Here is a 19604-nt window from a genome sequence, read left to right on the forward strand (position 1 = left end):
ACAACCCTCTATGGTATTACTCTTCTTATGTCATGTCTTACACTTTACCTAGCACAGAAGTAGTAGTATTATAAAGGTATCCGGGATTTTTGCATTGGAGGCCTTTCCATATTCTACAGTGCTCCTGTTTGCACCTGGGATTTTCTTCTTCCCCTGGATGTAGGTGTCTGTGCTGTCTATGCTTTCACCTTGATTTCTCTCCTCTCTGAAGTATTAATTTTCAGGTTTTTAAGACACTTTTTTAAAAAATCATCTTCATAGCACTCTGCTGGATCTGCTCCAGTAGTTCTATGTCCTCTTTTCCTGAGGAGTCCAGAACTGGACACAGCACTCCAGATGTGGCCTCACCAGGGCTGAGTAGAGCGGCAGGGTCACCTCCCTTGACTTGCTGGCAGTGCTCTTCCTGATTCCCCCAGGATGCCATTGGCATTCTTGGCTACAAGGGCCCTGCTGGCTCAGGGATGTCTTGTTGTCCACCAGGACGCCCAGGTCCTTCTCCACAGAGCTGCTTTCCATCAGATCAGCCCCCAGCCTGTGCTGGTGCGTAGACCCCGCACTTGCCTTTTTTTGAAGTTCATTAGTTACCTCTCCACCCAACTCTCCATCCTGTTAAGGTCTCAGCAATGGCTATGACTTTTTTTTTCCATTCCTGATGGGCAACTTAGTGAAAAATATTTCAAAATGTTCCTGATATAAACCATGTAGTATTTAAAGATAATTAGATGATGTTGACTTGATGAATATAGCAATTTATGGGCACTAGGTGAGAAGTGAACTTGCAAGTTTTTTATATAAACTCAGTTATAAAGGGATTTTCACCAGTTTACCTAAAGGTCACCCATTACTTAAAGGTCAAAGTAAACTCTGATCTGAAATGGTGTCTGTGATCATTGCTATCTGAAGTGAATGAAAGTTAACATTTCAGTCCAAGCGTGTAGGCAGAAATGTGGGATGTTTTTAATTCATGACCTGAATTGAAATGACAGAATGACTTGGTTCATTAACTTGTTGGGGTTTTTCTCTTTCCTTTTCTTTTCCTAGTATTTTGGGTTTGTACTGTACAGAACTACACTTCCAAAGAACTGCATGGAGCCAACACCGCTGTCTTCACCTTTAAATGGAGTCCATGATCGTGCCTATGTCTCTGTGGATGGGGTAAAAATACTGTTTGCTGGTATTAATGTCTGCCATCACTGGCCTTCATGAAAGTCATGGATGCAGTCTGGGGTTTTTATAAACTCCTTTCTTCAGATTACCAAAGCAATCCTGATCTTATTTAATCATGTAAAGAAAATAAGAAAGTATCTAGCTAATTCATACCAGATGTTCAATTTTGTGTTTCAGAAAACATGACTATATATTGTCTTGCCATTTTTGACATATTTGAATGTTGATACAGATTCATTACTTAGGTGAATAAAAGACCTGGAGAATAGATTTACTTGCAGTTTTATGGAATATGTTACTGATATATATGCTTGGTGGCTTTCTGCAGTATTTGCAAAGATTTTTTGTTATTATTCCCTTTTTTCTTTCTTTGAGCATGGAAGGAGGAGGAAGCCTGAGCCTGCGTCTTACCTTATGAAACTGGCTCCAAACCACATTTTCAAAAAAAAAAAAAGAAGTTTATTTTACAGGAAGTGAACTTAGTCTTTCTTGCTATAAGCAGGGTTTTGGCCCTGCTTAATGACAATTAATATAAATTTATAGATTTTACAGTCACGTTTTTAATGAATATTTGACTTGTATTAACTCTCATCACATTTGTGTCTGGGTCAATCTCTTCTTTCCATGTGTTGTGGGAATAGGAATTAATAAAACTAAATATTGATGCGCACTTAATTGGAAGATAAGCCCGTTTAAATCACTGATATTGCTGAAATCTTTTCAGTCACTGGACCAAATTTGGGAATTTGGTTTTTGTAAATCAGGTGCATCAAAACCCACTAGCACATCCAGTTGGTGTACTGAAATGTGAATGTTGTTGTAGAAGCTCTTTGTGTGTGCGTGTGCTCACATGCAAGAGGGGGAAAGGAAAGGGCTTTTTTTACTCTTTTTTTTTCCCTTGTCACTTTTAGTTTCTTTGTGCAAGTTGAAAAAACAAATAACAGGGTATTTTTTGTTTTCAGTGGTTATTGTTTTCTTCCTCTTGTTGTAATTCATATAGGTACCTCAGGGTGTCCTTGAAAGGGACAAATCTCTGAAGATAAATATAACTGGGCAGGCTGGAGCAAATCTGGACATCTTGGTAGAGAATATGGGCCGAGTCAACTTTGGTAGATACAATAATGACTTTAAGGTAAGTAAAATGTAATGAGTTATTGGATTCTAATGGCTTTTTCTCTTTTCTGCAGGTTAAAAAGAAAGTAGTAAATTAGAAAGAGCAAAAAGGTCAGGATGTGACTTTTACCTTAAATATAACTACTCACTAGTTTCCATCTGAGTTTTTCCAGTCACCAAAATCAATGTGAAATTAAAAGGTGCTAGACACCTTTTAAACTTTGTTCACTTAGACTGTCAGCCAAAGTGTCACACACAGGATTTTCTGGTTTAGTTGAGTTTGTAGATAACAATTTTAAAATTGTTTCTATAAACTCCAAAAATCGGTTGGATATTGGTCCAGAACTTGATTGCACTTTGAGGCTTGTGAATCCTGGGATTGCTTTTGGGGGGCTGGGGGGATGTATGTATGTATATGTACATGAATACACCTTTGTATCCTCCTTGTCCCATTTAATTTGTCAGCAGTGTACCCTTGCAGTATTTTCAGTGTGGCTGGGAAGGCTGTCCACGAGCACTTCAGCATGCAAAAGTGCCAGTTCACCTGGACTGACCAGGTGTTAGAATTATCAGAACTTCCCTGTGCTTCTGGGTGTGTGCTGCACTTTGGGACTGTCACCTCCATGGGTGAGTGGCTGTGGTGGGTTGACACTGGCTGGCAGCCATGTACCTACAAAGCCACGTGCCCATTGTGTTACTCCTGCTCCGCCAACAGGGGAAGGGTAGAAGATACAATGAGGGGTTTGTGGCTCAACATGAGGAGAAGGGGATCACTCAGAAATTACCGTCATGGACAAAACAGATTCAACTTGGGGAACTCAATTTATTCTTAAATATGTCATCATAGAGATGCTCCCAGAATCACTGTTGGGCTCAGCAGTGGGTCTGTTTTGGAGTCAGCTGGAGCTGTCTTTGTCTAGCATGGGGCAGCTTTTGGTATCTTCTTGGAAGAGCCCCCACTGCAGCTCCCCTTGCTAAGAAACCCTTGCCATGTAAACTCTATACCATGGAGGTGCCACTAGTGTAGCACTAGGAAGGGCAGGGGTAAAAAGTAAACTTTTCTGATTTTAGACTGCTGCGTGATAGTCAATAAAAGACAGGATTGCTGTAAAGGTCAGTCTTGTATTGTGTTTGGGCTGTGTACAGTTCACAGCATGCCTTTTTTTTTGTTTTTTTGTATTAGTGGGACACAGTAGGTAGCAGTAGTGCCAACTATTATACTATCTCTTCAAGGTACTTTGCCTTTATCTGAGTGGCAGGGGAAGGAAGCTAGTACCCCAGAGTTTTGCCTTTATGTTGAGGCAGCAGAAACAGCTGCTTTTATTTATTTATTTATTTATTTATTAACAGGCCAGATGATAGGAAACCTATATACTTAGTGCCAAATTAAGGTAACAGAATAAAGGTTTAGAGGTTGGATTAGGGAGGTGCTCAGTTGCTGTGGTTGAGCTGAAATTCACATGTAACCTTATAATAATTTAAGAGCGAAATCAGGTTTAAGAGACATGTCCATGGTGACAGTAATCCTCTAAAAGCAGGATGTTTCTGTGTAGAAAAGGCAACCTTCCTTGAATAGCTTTGCACTGTGTGCATTGCTTCTTCCCATAGAATCCATCCCTCATACTCTCCATTGTGTTGGTTTTGAAAACTGGGTGTAATGATACCTTGGGTTTTAAAAATTCATGTGCTTTTGAAAATCAAGTTAGGGGAAGAGGTTCCTGCCTTGTGAAGCCTTGAATTTTTAAGCAAAGAGGATAGGTTTTCAGGGTTTTGCTTGACTGGAGTTTTACCACTTTTTTGAGCTTGAAATGGAACTAGGCATCTAGCTTTTGGGAAGGAATTTTTAAAACATCCTATTGATCTAAGTCATGTTGTTAAAGGATACGAAGGAAGAGTGTGGTTTCTGGTTTTTTATGTGTCTTCTCACATGCACCCTGCCACCTATATCTCAGTTTTACTTGGAAAATTTATATCTGCATCTTGGTAACACTGAGTCACTAACCCAAGACATTATCTTGCACTGTAGCAGAGAAAGTGGTATTTACTTCCAACAAATCTTCTCCAGTTATGGATTGTTGAATGTGTATTCTTATGCAGACCTAAGTAAGAATGTTTAGTAGGCACTTCATATAATTTGAAAAAATCACACTTCATAGTGCCTACAGATGAGCTTAGGGAGGCAGGTTAGAAGGTTCAGCCTAAAAGTTACATTGCGTTACTTCATTTGATTGCTAGACAGAGTAGAGTCTAGGTTGTATAGAAAAGTTTTGTCTCTTAACTTTTGACACTTGCAGATATTTTATTTTGACATAAGAGAAATAAGCTCCTGTTCTGTAAAGTGGACATTAGGTACAGGAAGAGAAAACCACTTAGTGCTCGTACAGATGGTCAGCCTTGTGGAGACAGTGCAATGCTTATGAGATATCATGGCATACACACAACATAGTATCAGCTCTCCAAAGCCACAGCAGCTGTGGTTTTGCTTGTTCCTGTTTGATGTGTGGTGTTTGCAGCATAACTTGTGTTGCACTGAAAAGCAGCTTCTATGCAGGGTCTATTCAAGCCTTTGCACTGCACTGAAACACCACTTTAGGGACTCTTGCCGTAACAAAATTAGGGTGTGTGCAGGGGTAACTTGATGTTCTTTTCATTCTTCTTAAATTATGACCTTGCCTTGCTTTGGCATTTGGTGTGCAAGTACCCTGGTGTGCTGTGAGCCACTGTGTACACGGTCCCATAGAAATGAGATGGGATTCCATGGGCTTGAAGCTGACTGTAAGCTGAAAGTATTTCACTAAATTGGGCATATGCATTGATTTCATGATACTGTATCTTATCTGGAAAAGATTTGTAGGAAGTAAATACCACTTTCTCTGATTGCACAAGTTAATGTCTTGGATTAGTGACTCAGTGTTACCAAGTGATGGTACCTCAGGCTTAATGATATTTAATGTTGCTCCTCCTTTTATTAAGCATCAGGTTTTGGAATCATGTTCATGTTAAAGCAAAACAGAAGTTCTCCCAGTTACAGGAAAAGAATTTGAAAAAAAACCCCCTTGTGTATCAACAAAAACCTAAAACTTTGAAGAGGAACAGATCTTTCACAGAGAATAAGTGAAGCCCTTCATTCTTAAGCAAAGCTTACAACTTGGTGAACACCAGATGCTTGTTTTTTCATACACAGATTGGCAGCCAGCTGTTATTTTGATTCAGTGTTTATTCGTGACTGATTTATAGTTGCACCCAAATAACTTCAATAACATGAGGTAATTATATTTTTGTGTTGGTTTTTTTCCTTCCTCCTAGGGTCTAGTTTCAAATGTAACTCTTGCTCAAGATATACTTGTTGGATGGGAAATCTATCCTCTGGACATAGATGGAGCAGTGAACTCTGGCATTATTTATCTCTATGATCATCCGAAGACATCTGCTATCAAATCACTGAGTTACGAAGTACCTACATTTTACACTGGTACTCTTTCAATTCCTGGAGGGATCCCAGACTTGCCGCAAGACACCTATGTCAATTTTCCTGGCTGGACAAAGGTACAAGTTTTTGCTGTAAAAACCTCTAAGTCCACTTAGAAAGGTACTGAAACTTCTATGGACAGTCAAAGTCCACCTCTCTTACGTGGGTAGAAGTTGGTCATAGTGGTGGGTAAGAAATTGATGCTTTGCTTTAAGTAAATCTAGAGATGAAACATTAAGAGAAGGGAAACACATTCAAAAGATACATGGTATTGATCTAGAAAGTGGAGCATCACAAAAAAGCCCCAAACCAAAGCAACCCAACCAACCCACCCTAGTTTTTCAAGAGTGAGAAAGAGTAACTGTCAGGCTGTTTAGAAATGTTGCATTTAGTTGTGAGGGGTTTTTTTGGAAAATATTTGAGTTGCTGAGTAGGGAGTTACGGATCCTGTTGCAAAGCATAAAGAGTGTTGGACTCAATGGCTGGTGGTGTGCCCCCAGATACAGATACAGTGCATGGAGAAGGTTACCTGCGCCTGGACTGAATGGATCAGAGGGCACTGCTGTGGGAAGCCTGTGGGCAGATCTGTGCCAATGGGAACTTCTCACAGGGCTGGAGCATAGCTAGAGAAGGAAGGAGTGTGTTTTCACAGTGCCATGTTTGAAACCGCCAGCAGTGCAGGATGGGTGAGGAGCAACTGAACTCTCTGGTGGGAGGCACAGGGAACAGAGTGGGTGCACTTCCTCTTGGAAGCCTGAGCATTTAAGTCCAGGCTTTAGGGAAGTGCCTGTGACAGTGTTAGGTAGCAAAATCGTTCTTTTCTGAAACAATTAATTTGCTGCTGTTAAAATAAAGTGGGAAAAGGAGTTGCTGTTGATCTGTCTCCACTGCTAGTATTGTAGTTAAAGCATTTCACAATATATAGGAGGCTGTGATACATTGCATGCACTTGGTGTTGCAGACACTGAGCTTGGATGAGGAAGTCTGACACAGTCCCTGTTCCCATATATGTGCATGTCACACAATCACTGAATAAAATTCATAAATAGCTTTTTTTTCGTGGCAACTGTAATCTGAGTCATTTTTAGTAAATTCTGTGATCCCATCAGTCATAAATCTTCTTCAGGAAGCAAGGTGGCCATACCTGCCATTTGGCAAACTCATATTTAAAATGGCAAGGTAGTCCAAGAATTCTTAAGTATAGGTGGAAATCTTTTCCTCTGATCTATGGAAACCTCTGTTTTACATCGTTTGTATACCCTGTCCTGGTAAGAGTCCTGGTAAGAGATTCCAGGTGAACTTAAGTATGACTGTTCAATTGATCCTCCAAGCTTTGTATGGATTGGACAGGAGTTTTAAATAAGATGCCTAGAAACTGAGACTTTCAGATAACTTCACAAATCAGCAAATGCCTTTAAGGCAGAGGGCCTTAAAGGGTGTAAATTCCACTTGGCTCTTGCTGTGTGTGGTCCTTAGTTCCTTGAGTGGCACTGTGTAAATTGCCTAAGTGTGGAGTGGGATTGTTAACAAGGGTTAAAACTCGCCTATTTGAGTAGTTGAAAAACCACAGAAGCAGCACTTAGCAAGAAAATTTAAAAGTCCTAATGATGGTTCTGCCTTTGTGAAGGCAAGGAATATAGCGTGATGGACAGCCAGGAAGGAAAGGTGCAGCATTAACAGTCATGACCAATGTTGTAACTTGCTTCCCTTCAGTGCTTTTTAAACCCTTTGCTAGTAATAAAACCTACTTCACCCTCACATGAAGAATCACGATGCCCTTAAGCATACGTGGCACTGAGTGAATTCTTAGATTTATTGGACCTTTTTTTTCTTCAACAGAAAAGAGGATTTGGAGTCAGGATTGTTCTTGTTTTCTGTAGTTGCTGTCCCTGCTAAAGGAAGTCTTGCTAGTGAAGATGAAGTTCTCCCCCTTTTATTTTGTCTAGGGCATATTTATTAGTAGTGCATATAGTGTCATAATTTGTTGGTTTAGGGCAAACAAATTCTTGAGTGTGCAGTCTTTAGAAACTGCAGTGTTAACAGAGACAGTTTGGAGTTGAGAAACTTGAGTTCTTAGCTTTACTGGAAAAAGGACTTAAAACCACTGACTGATTCAGATCAGGAACAGAGACCTGTCAGATGATATCTCCTGCATCAGAACTCTAATGCAGTTGATTCCTACAGTAAACACCTACTTTCCACAGGTTATTGTCATTCTCTGTGAGAGGAGGGCTACTGTCTAGTTGGTACATTCACTCATCCGTCTTGCTTGAAGCGAGTTCGCATTCATACCATGTTTTCTTCTAAACCTACTACAGGAAGTAGTGAGCTTGGATAAAGATAAACCTGATTTAAGAAAAAAAATGTTTGAGGTCAAGGTTTATTAACACCTTGGCAGAGCAGTGCAAGATAGGATCTTGTACCACGGAAGTGGATACAGAGGCGAAATAACTCAGCTGTGTCTGTACATTACTAACTCCTCAAAAAGTTTCTCTTGTGAGTTTCATAAAATTTTTTTCATAAATACGTGAAAAAGGAAACACTAGAAAAATACCACTAAAGCAGTTTGAATGGCAATACTTACTATATTACAATTGTGCTTCTGTAAATTGTGTTAAAATATTCTAATTTCAGCTATCCTAGACAACTTCAGGAATCACTGAATGTAGTAAAATTCTTTCTTTCCACTGATTCAGTCAATTTTATTATGTTTATCAGTGTACATCCATGCCATGAGTCTGATTGTCTTCTGTATTCTGATCACCAGAGACTAAAGCAAGAGAGAAAAACACAGATGCAGTTATCTGTTCCCATCCCTTTTCTTGACACTGAACTCTTGTTTGATATACAGTGAAAGGGCACTTTGGAGGAATAAAAGCAAATTATTCATCCAAATCAGTTGTATATCCTCCCTTCTGTATTAAGAACCAAGACTCAGCGTGACTCAGGAGGAGTCAGTTTACAATTTACTAAACCTTCTGCAGCTTGCCAATTTATAGACTTCTGGAAAAATCTTCATTTATGTCACTTCAGTGTGTCTATTTTGTGGTAGATAAATTAGTGTTTTGACTTTTTTCCTTTTTCTCCTTGCCCCTTTTTTTTTTTTTAATCTCTTGAACTTAAGGTATTTATGATGTTAGGACAGTATTTTGAACAAGGGGTTCTGACCACCTTAACTATAAAAAGCAATTTTAAGAGTTTGTATGCCACAATTTCATTGAACTTAAAATAATACTAGCAGGTCCCCAAGGCTTTTAATGGTTTTATGTAAGTGCAGCAGTACTTTCTTTCAGTGTGGCTTCACAACTACTTTTGTCGACTAAACTATTACAAGTAAAAGAGAAATCTGAATTTCATGTGTCTAGACAATCTGTATCTTGCCCTTGAAATCTCAGAACAGCGGCTACCAAGGTAGTGTAGTCTTGTACAGAGAACCATAACAGCATTAGAATCTGCTTTTTTCTTCTGTGCATTCATTCTCATTTTAACAATTAGCTTCAAGCAAATACAGTTTTCAGATTTGTTTTGGTCTTAAACTTGGGGCAAAAAATCAGTGCAAGGAGCCTGCAGTTGTTTCTCTAATTATTGTCATATTTGGAATTATTGCAGTATTCTACCACTTTCTTTTTAAATATTAGCGATGGCTTAACTGCTCAGGGAATTTAGGTTCTTTTGACTGTCATTAGCATTTTCTTGTACGGATTTTCTATCTGTGTGTTCAATCAAACTGAAAAATGAAGGGAGTTGTTACTGTATTGAGTGTTATGCTTAAATCTATTTTGTCATTTCAGCTCTAACAGATGATTAAAATGTTGTTATTTTTTCTTTCTCTCTTAACAGGGGCAAATTTGGATCAATGGCTTTAATCTTGGTCGCTACTGGCCAGCCCGTGGTCCTCAGCTGACCCTTTATGTTCCAAGTAACATACTTGTTGCATCAGTGCCAAACAACATAACAGTGTTGGAGCTGGAGCATTCTCCTTGCAGCAGCCAGGAGTGTGAAATAGAATTTGTAGATGAACCTAATATCAATGCAACCCTTAAGCATGAAACTGAGAAACCCCCACTCTTTGTTAGAGAACTATGGATACACCATCTATAATGATTTGAGTATTTCTTTATCTTCCCACCCCCCTTTGCTTCCCTTTCCCTCAGACTATACTGATTAACACTGAGTCTTCGAAAAAGGGAAGTTGTTTCGGTGAGGCAACTTCTTAAATTATTCAAAGACTTTTTTTTTTTAAATCTCTCAGTTAAATATTGAATTTCTTTTTAAAAATAAAAGCTGGAGCTTTGAAATTTGCCTTGGACTGTGAAATTGAACTCAACTGGAAGTTAATGTTTCCATCAGTCTTGTAAAAGTGTAGTCTTTGTACACTGCTTACACTACAGTAACCTTCTTATGCTTTTATTTTTTACCATGTTTTGCAACTGGAGAGGGGCCTACAAAGGGGGTGTACAGCCCCCCACTACCTTGCTGGTTTCACTTAAGTGGACTAGTAAGTCAGAGCTGCCAATAGACAAGCAGCTTTCAGCTTCCTTAATCACCTGGTTAGAGTATCCACATCTTTTTAGTCTTACTGGGTTTACTACCAGCATTGAGTGGACCTCACTTTTTTAATGCAAGTGACTTTGGGGAAATTTCAGTTGATTTCTTAGAGGAGCAGTGAGAAAGACTGTGGAAGAGAGCACTCAAATGCCAGCTGGTCCAAACAGCAGTAACATGGAGAGGGACCTTGTGGTCTGCATCTGTCCCCTCTTAGAAAGCCAGTTTTCTGCTTCCCTACTGCTATCTCTAAAGACTTAAAGTAAATTGATTAGTACAATGATATATGCAAAATTTAGGCTGCTTTGGTGGAACCATAGCCTCTGACTAACCTGCCTGCAGAATGTGGTTTTTAAATGATCAATTTTTCCTTTGATTTTTTTTTGTTTGGTTTGGGGGTTTTTGTTTTGTTTATTTGTTTTGTTTTATTTCTTTTTTTTTCCCTAGTGGGCATGGAGTATCTGCTTTTCCTAGGCCAGCACCTTGAAAGTGGAATCCTTTAAGTTAAAAAATTTTATTTCTCTTTTAGTCATTAATTCTCATCACCTGTTTTGTTCCAGTAAACTGATGGTCTTTGTAAGTGCCTGATATTTGCAAAGATGCACAAACTCCATCAGTACATCTGAGTTTCTACAACGGACAGACTCTTCTTTTTGATTCTTGTGATTTTGATGTCAGTCACACAAATTCCATGGTGATATTTAAACAACAGAAGATGATGGAATCAAGTATTTTTATAATCTGTGACTGCTTCCTTTGATTTTTGTCTGACATTATTAAAATGGTTCCTTAAAGATTAAATTCCTCCTCTGTGTGTTTGAGAAGGAAAAAGGGATGAGAAAGAATTGTGAGCAGTATTAAGGGAGATATGAGATTATAAAGTCTCTGTGGATGAGGAGTTTTTCTTGTTGATGTGTGGTTTATTTTCTGTGAAGATATATGAAGAAGTATACAAAGTAAAGCAAAATGAAATAGCTGTGATGGGCTGAGCAGACACTGCAGGTGCCACCCTATTCTGAAATGGCCAGTGCAAACACCTGACTATTTCTTCTCAGCTAGTGAGGACCAGTACTGTCACTGGAGAAGAGAGTGAAAAAGAGCACCACTCACTTCATGCCTACTACATATTTGACATGTTTGATGGGCTTTCAAAGGAGACAAATGTGGCTCATCTGAGACCAAGAGGTTCTACTCTTAAGTTCTCACCACAAATGCCAATTCCAGGGACAGAGAGCTGTGTGTTCAGTACCCAGACATGCTTGATTCTTGGAATGAAGTGGTCTGCTCTGACCCCAGATTTTTTTCTTTCTTGGCACCATCCCTATGGAGAACCTGGAATGTGCTCTGCATGCAGTTAATTATGAAGTATTAATTACCTCAGAGCCAGGCCTTGAAAATAAGGGATGAAACAGAATTAGTTTTTAACTAATTATGGGATTTGTGTCTTGGAGTGTGCAGAATGACAGAACTATTCACGTATTATTTAAGCTCAGTGCTTTAACAGCTGGGAGTATTTTTATTTTTATGTCAGTGCTGTGAGGGGAGTGGAACTCTTGGCTCTCACTCTAATTTCAGTTTACATTGTAATAGTGAAAACATAGTATAATCCATGAGACATCACTTTCCACCATAACTGTAATATTGCCAGTAGAAAGGCTTTGCATCAAGAATTATAAACATGCATCTGATTAGTTCTAAGAATAATAATAACATGGAAAGAATGGGTTTAAAGTTTTTCAAGTAGGGCTCTAGATAGCTTCTTTAACACACCTGCCTATTTAGTGCTTTCAGTGAAGTCTCCTGTCTACAGAAAAGAGCTGAAAGTTGTGGCCCTGATTCCTAATCCTGTTCTACCTATATGGAAACACTGCTGGAGATGGTATTTGAGTATGCAGAAGGAAGGTCCCTGTGACAAGGGACCTTCAGAGTACAGCACTAGCAAGAGGCACCAGTTGCCAGTTGCTGCCGCTTTACCCAAGGATGTGTCTGCAGGTGCCGAGTGTTCTGCCCTGCCTGTGCCCACACTGGGGCACTGTGCCCACACCACTGCTGCTACTACATGCCTGGGTCTCATCCTAGGTTTCCTAACCCTGGCATGTAGTCCTGCTGGGACTGAGTGTGATACAAAACAGGACAGCATGGCATTTGCTCCTTTGCAGCCTCAGGTGGGTCAGTTATTTTAACCTATCCTCAAATGTAGTTCAGCCATGTCTGAGGTGGAAATGTAATCAGAATGAAACTTTCTGACTGTGGGCAAACGAGTGAGAGAAGAGGGGCCATGGGGAGTTACCTGGCTCACCTTGACCCAGTGGGCAAGGCACTGGTGGGTCTAGTGTCAATTTTTTTTTGAAAGCCAAGGTGTGAAAGCATTGTCAGACCCCTGGCTAGTATCTGTGGTGTGAATGAACCAGCTGCTGGAGTTCAGCAGGGTGGTCTCTCTGGAGGAGTCTGCTGCCTCCTGAAGGCCTGGCAAGAAAGAATATTCCTAATGCTAAAACTGTGGGTCCTCAAATCTTTCCTGGTGTGTCTCCTTGGGAATTTGCAAGTGCTTTACTTACACAGGAGCTGAGAAATGAGCACAAAGTTCTCTGATTTTGGGAGACAGTGCAAGCATGGTATTTGGTCAGAATCAGTCTATGAAAAACAGAGGTATTACACTGGTTCCATATGGAAGGTAGATGGATCCTTGCAATTCCATAAGGGGATGCCCTTTGAAAGCCACACATAAAGTAGTTGTAGGGGCTCATATTAGCGCGGATACGGGTTTTTTTCAGCTCTGGAGTAGGGTTTGTAAGATTAGTCTTTAATCCTGCCTATGCATGAATGAAGAATTTTAAATGTGATTATTTGGAATGAATGAGCAAACAGAAAAGCAAGAACTGGTAGCACGCATTATACAGCTGAATTCTATCTCCTAACCTATGTATGAGACTACTCTTTCCCTTATATTCATAATATAACTATCTTACTAAGTGTTGATCAACATTTTCTAGTCCCTGAATGACAGGAATTGAGACTTGACTTTGTCCTCCTTTGGACTCTCCATGCCTTTTGTAGTTCTCTGGTGCAGTCTCCAGTCTCCTGCTTTCCAATCTCCTTGGGAGCTCCACAGTGCCTGTTGTTTTCTTTTGCAGTATTTTTGATTAAATACTCATTTGTTTGCGGTTTGGATACTTGCAGGAGTGACTAGAAATAATCCTTCTGACTGGACAGCAAGCACTATCCACCTGAGAGATATGTGTGAGTTGTTCAGAAATGGTAATTACAGAAGAGGGGTAATCCTGTGGTTTGCAGTGTGCTCTGAAGGAGGTGATGGTGTTACTGTACAAGCTTGAGAAGGTGACATGTTAACCAAACTCTAAGAGGAGGACAAGGAGAAGGAATCTATTTTCTTTGGAACTTGGTCCCTTTGCTATGATCAAATGGATGACAACCTGTTATAGTCCCCTTGTGTTCACATTTCAGATACACTGAAACCACTGGAGCAACAGTATCTCTGTATGTGCAAAACGGATATGCTGACACTTTTCCTAAGACACTTTTCCTGGAAATCTCCCCATATTTGAGCCAATAGCTCACAGTGCTGACAGATCCTAACCTGAGCAGCAGCTTGGTTATTTACTGACCATTTTTGTCTGCACCAGCAGGAAGCTACTTCAGAATGTTTTTCTGTTACATGACTTTGCAGTCGCTCATTGTTTTCCTTTTTTTGCTTGCAGATGCTCTAACATGACTTTCCAAAGGTGCTGGTGGTTGATGTGCAGTCCCCATACTTTCTCTTTAACCTGTTCTGGGGTGTATCTTTTCCAGACTGCAAATAGCACGTTAACAGATAATGCAGGATGAAAGTTTTGTGAGAGATGATCTAGCCCTATGTCTCTCTACCCTAAGGCAACATCATTTGTATCTTAAATATTCTCAGTGTGTTTCTTTAAGCTAGCCTTCAAGTTTTCTTGTGATGAAGACTCCAGTCTTTCCTAGGCAAGTTATTCCAGTGTTTACTATTGGGAGACTTGTCAACAGGAACTGAAGTCTTCATTGCTCTATGTCAGCCAGTTATCACTTTCACTGTCCACAGCCAACACAAAGTGTGTATTTGTGCTCCGGGGCTGTTTTGTGCCCTGTTACTTTCTTATCTCTGTGAACTGGATTTAGAGAAATTTTAAGAGGTGCAGGGTAACACAGACAAGACTTGGCAAGGATGTGAAAGGTCAATCAGCTTCCTGAATGACTTGGTCCAGGTGCTACAGCATCTTTTTTTGCTAGAAATTACTGAGTTGCAAGGCAGCTGTGTTGCAGGCTGGGACTTAAAGGCATAGCAGTGAACTTCAAAGTCCTGGCTGCGAGATCGTGTGACAGAAGAAACTGGAAACCTCAGAAGAATGGGGTCTGTTTTAATGGTTCTCCTTCAACGAGAACACAAAACTGGGCAAATAGATTATCCTGGACCTTGGTGCTATGGGCTGAATGGAAAAATGTTGGAAAAGTCCATCACAGAGATCTTTGTTATGCTTTTGCTGAATAAAGTGTGTATGTTTAAAAATCCCTTTTCAGAAGATATTCCCTGTTGCTTGTTAGGTTATCAAATATGGAAGTAGCGACTGGAATTCCCCTGCTTTGGGGGAAATCTTGAATCTCTGTGTCACCTCAAAAAGTTTCACAGAACCAGGGCTTATTTCAGGTAATGCAATCCCCTTTGACTAGGATATATAGTGTAGCCAAGGAACTGGGGATGTATTTAAGAGCTCCTGTTTTGGGCTTTAGCACATACACCTGTCTCTCAGGAGGCAACTATATACAGAACTCCAAAGCCAGGGTCTTAGGAAGGTGCCACATTTAACTCCCTAGAGTTGGAATGGGAAGCACAGTCTTGTTCCTGAGACTCCCCAGCACACGTTGGTAGCTGACCCTGTGCCAGCATAACAATAAGATCACTGTCTTGCGCTTTGGTGGTGTGCTTACAGCTGCATGACCCTAATTTAGCCTTTTAAAATCTTTTGGTAGACAAGAGAGGGGAAAAAAACAGCTCTCTAATGAAATTGAGAATTGAGTTTGAAACTCCGTCTGGAGGTACCTTTGTTAAGTAGAGTGGATCTGTTGAATACCAGTGCAAATTCAGTAGGAAATTGCAGCCACAATTACAGTCTGAAAGGCTTTTCCTGTTTTAAGTTTTCTTATTCACTGTAAGTATATGCACTATTTTTATTAAACTTGGTGCTTCTGTAGGGCTCATGCTTCTATACTAATAGTGACTGAGCATTTTCAGAGTTTGTAGTTGTGGGTCAGAGGATGCATCTGGGCACAGTGTGGGCAGATGCCTAGCAACTCATCCCTCTGATGCTGTAGCTAAGAAATTCTTACCTATTTCCTGTTTCATTCTTCCTGAACTCTTGCTGGTTCTTCCTCTCACAGTACGGAAGTCTTATGTGTAGAGAAACTAAAAAAATTTCCTTCCAAAATATGTCTTTGTTTGTCTAAAATGGAGTGGATTTCCAACTCTTCCACCTATCTGTTGCTAGTTTGCAAGATGAAGATGCCTGCACTTCCAGCTTGCTTTTGCGTGTCTCCTGCCTTTCCAATTTCATTCAGAGATTCCTTTTCTCAAGTTCCACCAGCCTTGGTCAGGTGTACAGAGTGAACACTCTTTATGGATCTCTAGTCTAAATTTGGCCAGAAGTCTGCCCTGGCTGCAGACTTGTCCAGTAGCACTGTCCAAAGCATTTGCCTTGAGAGAAGGTGAACTGCTCATGTGTCTTGTGGCTGCAGGATCTGGTCTTGTTCCTGTGCTATGGGTGAAGGGGCTGTCCAAAGCACAGGTAGAACTGTTGGGGAAAAGGAGGAAAAAGAAACCGATAGCTGGCTCCTAACCTTCCTCATGCTGTGCCTGTTGCTGAGCTTTAGACCTTTCTCCTGTTTGCTGAAAATGTTGGTTGCTCTTTTCACAGCAAACAGAAATGGAATAAGATAGAAACTGTGCAGAAGAAAAATTTGCCCTCTTTTCTTGTCTCCTCCATGTTAAGTTCTATTTCTGGATGTTGAAACACTCTGCTGTACCATCAAGGCTTCCTGGAAGACTTTTGTCGTGGTTTGACACTGGCCAAATGCCAGGCACAAAAGTCACTCGTTCACCCCCCCCCCTGCCACAGCTGGACAGTGGAGAGAAAAATTTAGCGAAGGCTTCATGAGTTGAGGTAAGGACCAGAAGAAAACACTCCAAGGGCAAAACAGGCTAGCTTAGAGGTACAAAGTGAGTTTATTACTAACAAAATCAGAGGAGGATAATGAGAAGTGAAATAAGCCCTTAAAAACACCTTTTTCCCCCCAACCTCTCCTTCCTTCCCACCAACAGCACAGGGAGACAGGGCATGGGGGTTTTGGTCAGTTCATCACCTGAGTTCTTCTTCCACTGCTCAGGGAGAGGAGTCCTTCCCCTGTGAGGCCATGGGGTCCCTCCCACGCAAGACAGTTCTCCATGAGCTTCTCCAGTGTGGCTCCAAATCTCATGAGCAGCAGTCCTGCAAAAACTGCTGCAGCCTGAGCCCCTCCCACAGGCACACAGTCCTCCCAAAACTGCTGCACTGGGGCTCTCTCTTTCCACAGGGTGCAGCCCTCCAAGGACAGGCTGCTCCAGCCTGGAAGCGGGGCCCTCTCTCTCCACTGGGTCTCCCACTGGATCACAGCTTCCTCCAGGCATCCACCTGCTCTGGCACGGGCACCTCCCCCACGGGCTGTGGGTGGATCTCTGCATCCCCCATGGATCCCCATGGGCTGCGGGTGAATCTCTGCATCCCCCGTGGATCCCCACGGGCTGCGGGTGGATCTCTGCATCCCCCGTGGATCCCCACGGGCTGCGGGTGGATCTCTGCATCCCCCGTGGATCCCCACGGGCTGTGGGTGGATCTCTGCATCCCCCGTGGATCCCCACGGGCTGTGGGTGGATCTCTGCATCCCCCGTGGATCCCCACGGGCTGTGGGTGGATCTCTGCATCCCCCGTGGATCCCCACGGGCTGTGGGTGGATCTCTGCATCCCCCGTGGATCCCCACGCGCTGCAGGGGCACAGCAGCTTCACCATGGGCTGCACCACGGCCTGCAGAGGAACCTCAGCTCTGGCACCTGGAGCACCTCCTTGCCCCTCCTTCTCCACTGACCTTGGTGTCTCCATGTTGTTTTCCCTCACATGTTCTCACCTCCTCCTCTTCTCTAGCTGGAAGTAACAGTGCACCTCACTTTGTTTTGATTTTCTTCTTAAATATGTCATCACAGAGCTGTTACCAACATCTCTAATTGGCCCAGCCTTGGCCAGCAGCATGTCCATCTTTCAGGGATTGGACATGATGGAAGCTTTCAGCAGCTTCTCACAGGAGCCACCTCTGTGGCCCCCTCGCTACAAAAAACCAGGCAGTGACAAACCAATGCAACTTTAAACTCTATGAGATGAGTTTGGATCCTGCATACACTTTACATATGTTCTTTTAAGCTGTTTTGCTTTTTTCCCCTCAGTTTTAGGATGTGGTCTGTACTAATAATGAATAGGTAGATCCGGTGTGCTGAAGAACCCAAGAACCTGATACTGAACTCATGAAGTGTTAGCATGATTTCCTGCAAAATATTGTCTAAGCGGTGCCTTCTGCTACCCTGTGTCCCCATCTGTGTTGCTTTGCTGGTCCTTTGACCCAGAGCAGTATCTACTTCAAAAGCTGAAGTTAAGACAATGTGAGTCTTTTGACTGCAGCCAAACAGAGACACTTTCAGACATGACTTTTTTTGAAGCACTGAGTCCATCTAGCTCGTGCTGAAATAGAAGAAAATTTAGCAGAAACAACTAGCAGCAAGCTGCCCCTTTTTAACTTTTTCTAGCCTAACCTCTCAGATCTGTTTGCTTTGATTCAAAGGCTTCAGAGGTGATGGAAACAAAATAAAAAGGTATGGATTAGCCAAATTTTGTGCTCCTCTTAATGTCTTTTATTGTGATAGGAGGGACCACATACCCTTACCAACCCAAAATTAAGCTTGTTCACCAGTCCTAGGAAATAAGGAGGACTTGGACAGATGCCACTAATTTAGATGCAAGAGTAGAAGCTACCTATGCTGAAATCAGCCAGAAGGCTTTTTGTTGTGGTTTTGGTTTTTTTTTCAAAATTCTGAAAAACTCAGTCTCTTCAAACATGCTGAAAAGAGATCACAGTAGTAGCATATTTGACTTGCATGAAAGTTATTTCTCCTGTTACTGTAGGTACCATGCTGTTGTACTTGTCCTGCAAGGACAGAACAAGGAAAGATCATTCAGAGATTCCCAAGGTTTCTCCTCTCTGAGTTTGTTAAAGATTTGGCACAGCACATGAGTACTCTTGTCTCAGAGGCTGAGGGCTTTGAAAGGGCCCAGCTTGAGGGCTCAGCTCATAATTTTTGTTCTTTTTTTCTCATTTAATGGAACTTTACTTTTTCATGTAAGAATAACAGCAGTGAGCTTGCCTAAGGTCCATCTAGCCCTGTGTCTTCTTTTGAAGTAGAGCATATCTGATCATCTCTTTTTGAGTTTCAGCACCTGAAACTTTAAGGTGAACCCTTTTTTTTGGTACAAATTTCAGTGCTTTTAAGCTCTTTTCAGTAGAAGAGACTCAGCTTTGACTGCTGATTCAGCTGCTCGCTTGCCATGACTCAGTTTGCAAAAATAATACCCCAAAACTCTGAAGGTCACACTCTGCAAGACAAACTGGAATACAGCAATTGAAATAATTTAAAAGTATAAGCTCTGTTCAACAGCCTTGGTTGGTACTCCATAGTGTATTCTGATTTGGGAGACTGCTCATTTATTTTCAGGCTGTAGACCTTTTGATGTGAAATTGTGATGCTGGCTTGGAAAGAATGTTCCTGTTCTTTCTTGTGAAGTACTTTGTTTTTTCCTGTTACCTGTTTTAGTGTGTTCATGCAAATTTGTGAAACCCCCTGCAGATTACAAATGCCAAAACCTCAAGTAAATCGGGCAAACAAGTTTAAAAGGGGTAGGGGTTCGGTCTTCAAACCTTCACGATTCAGGAAAATCACCCATTGACTGAGAAGGGGATGAAGACCCCTTTTTGGGATGAAAACCAAAGACTTGTGTTTAGAATAATGCATTATGAAGTTGTTTTCATCTTCTGTGGACGGAGATAAAACTTCCTCAGCTATGAGTAAATGAGAGTGCATGGTTCTTGATGTCTTGAGACAAAGCAAGGAATCTAGCCATTAATACACAGATTTTTGTTTCTATACTACTATTTAATTGTAGTACTTTTCATCTGCAAAATGCCTTGTTTTACAAAGGAGGG

General features: G+C 41.3%; 1 protein-coding gene across 1 annotated transcript in view; it reads left to right on the forward strand.

Annotated features, from left to right (window-relative positions):
* The window catches only part of GLB1 (galactosidase beta 1), a gene marked incomplete at its 5' end in the record, with an annotated part of 40411 nt that extends 30364 nt beyond the window's left edge, over positions 1-10047 (forward strand). Inside the window, 4 exons of the mRNA XM_082284664.1 lie at positions 1042-1155; positions 2168-2299; positions 5587-5826; positions 9590-10047. Of these exons, the coding sequence (XP_082140790.1) occupies positions 1042-1155; positions 2168-2299; positions 5587-5826; positions 9590-9850 (747 nt within the window). The 3' untranslated portion in view covers positions 9851-10047. The remainder of the gene's footprint in view (positions 1-1041; positions 1156-2167; positions 2300-5586; positions 5827-9589) is intronic.
* Between the last annotated feature and the right edge of the window lie 9557 nt (positions 10048-19604).

Source organism: Coloeus monedula, assembly GCF_965178545.1.
Source record: "Coloeus monedula genome assembly, chromosome: 1".
Lineage (NCBI taxonomy): Eukaryota > Metazoa > Chordata > Aves > Passeriformes > Corvidae > Coloeus > Coloeus monedula.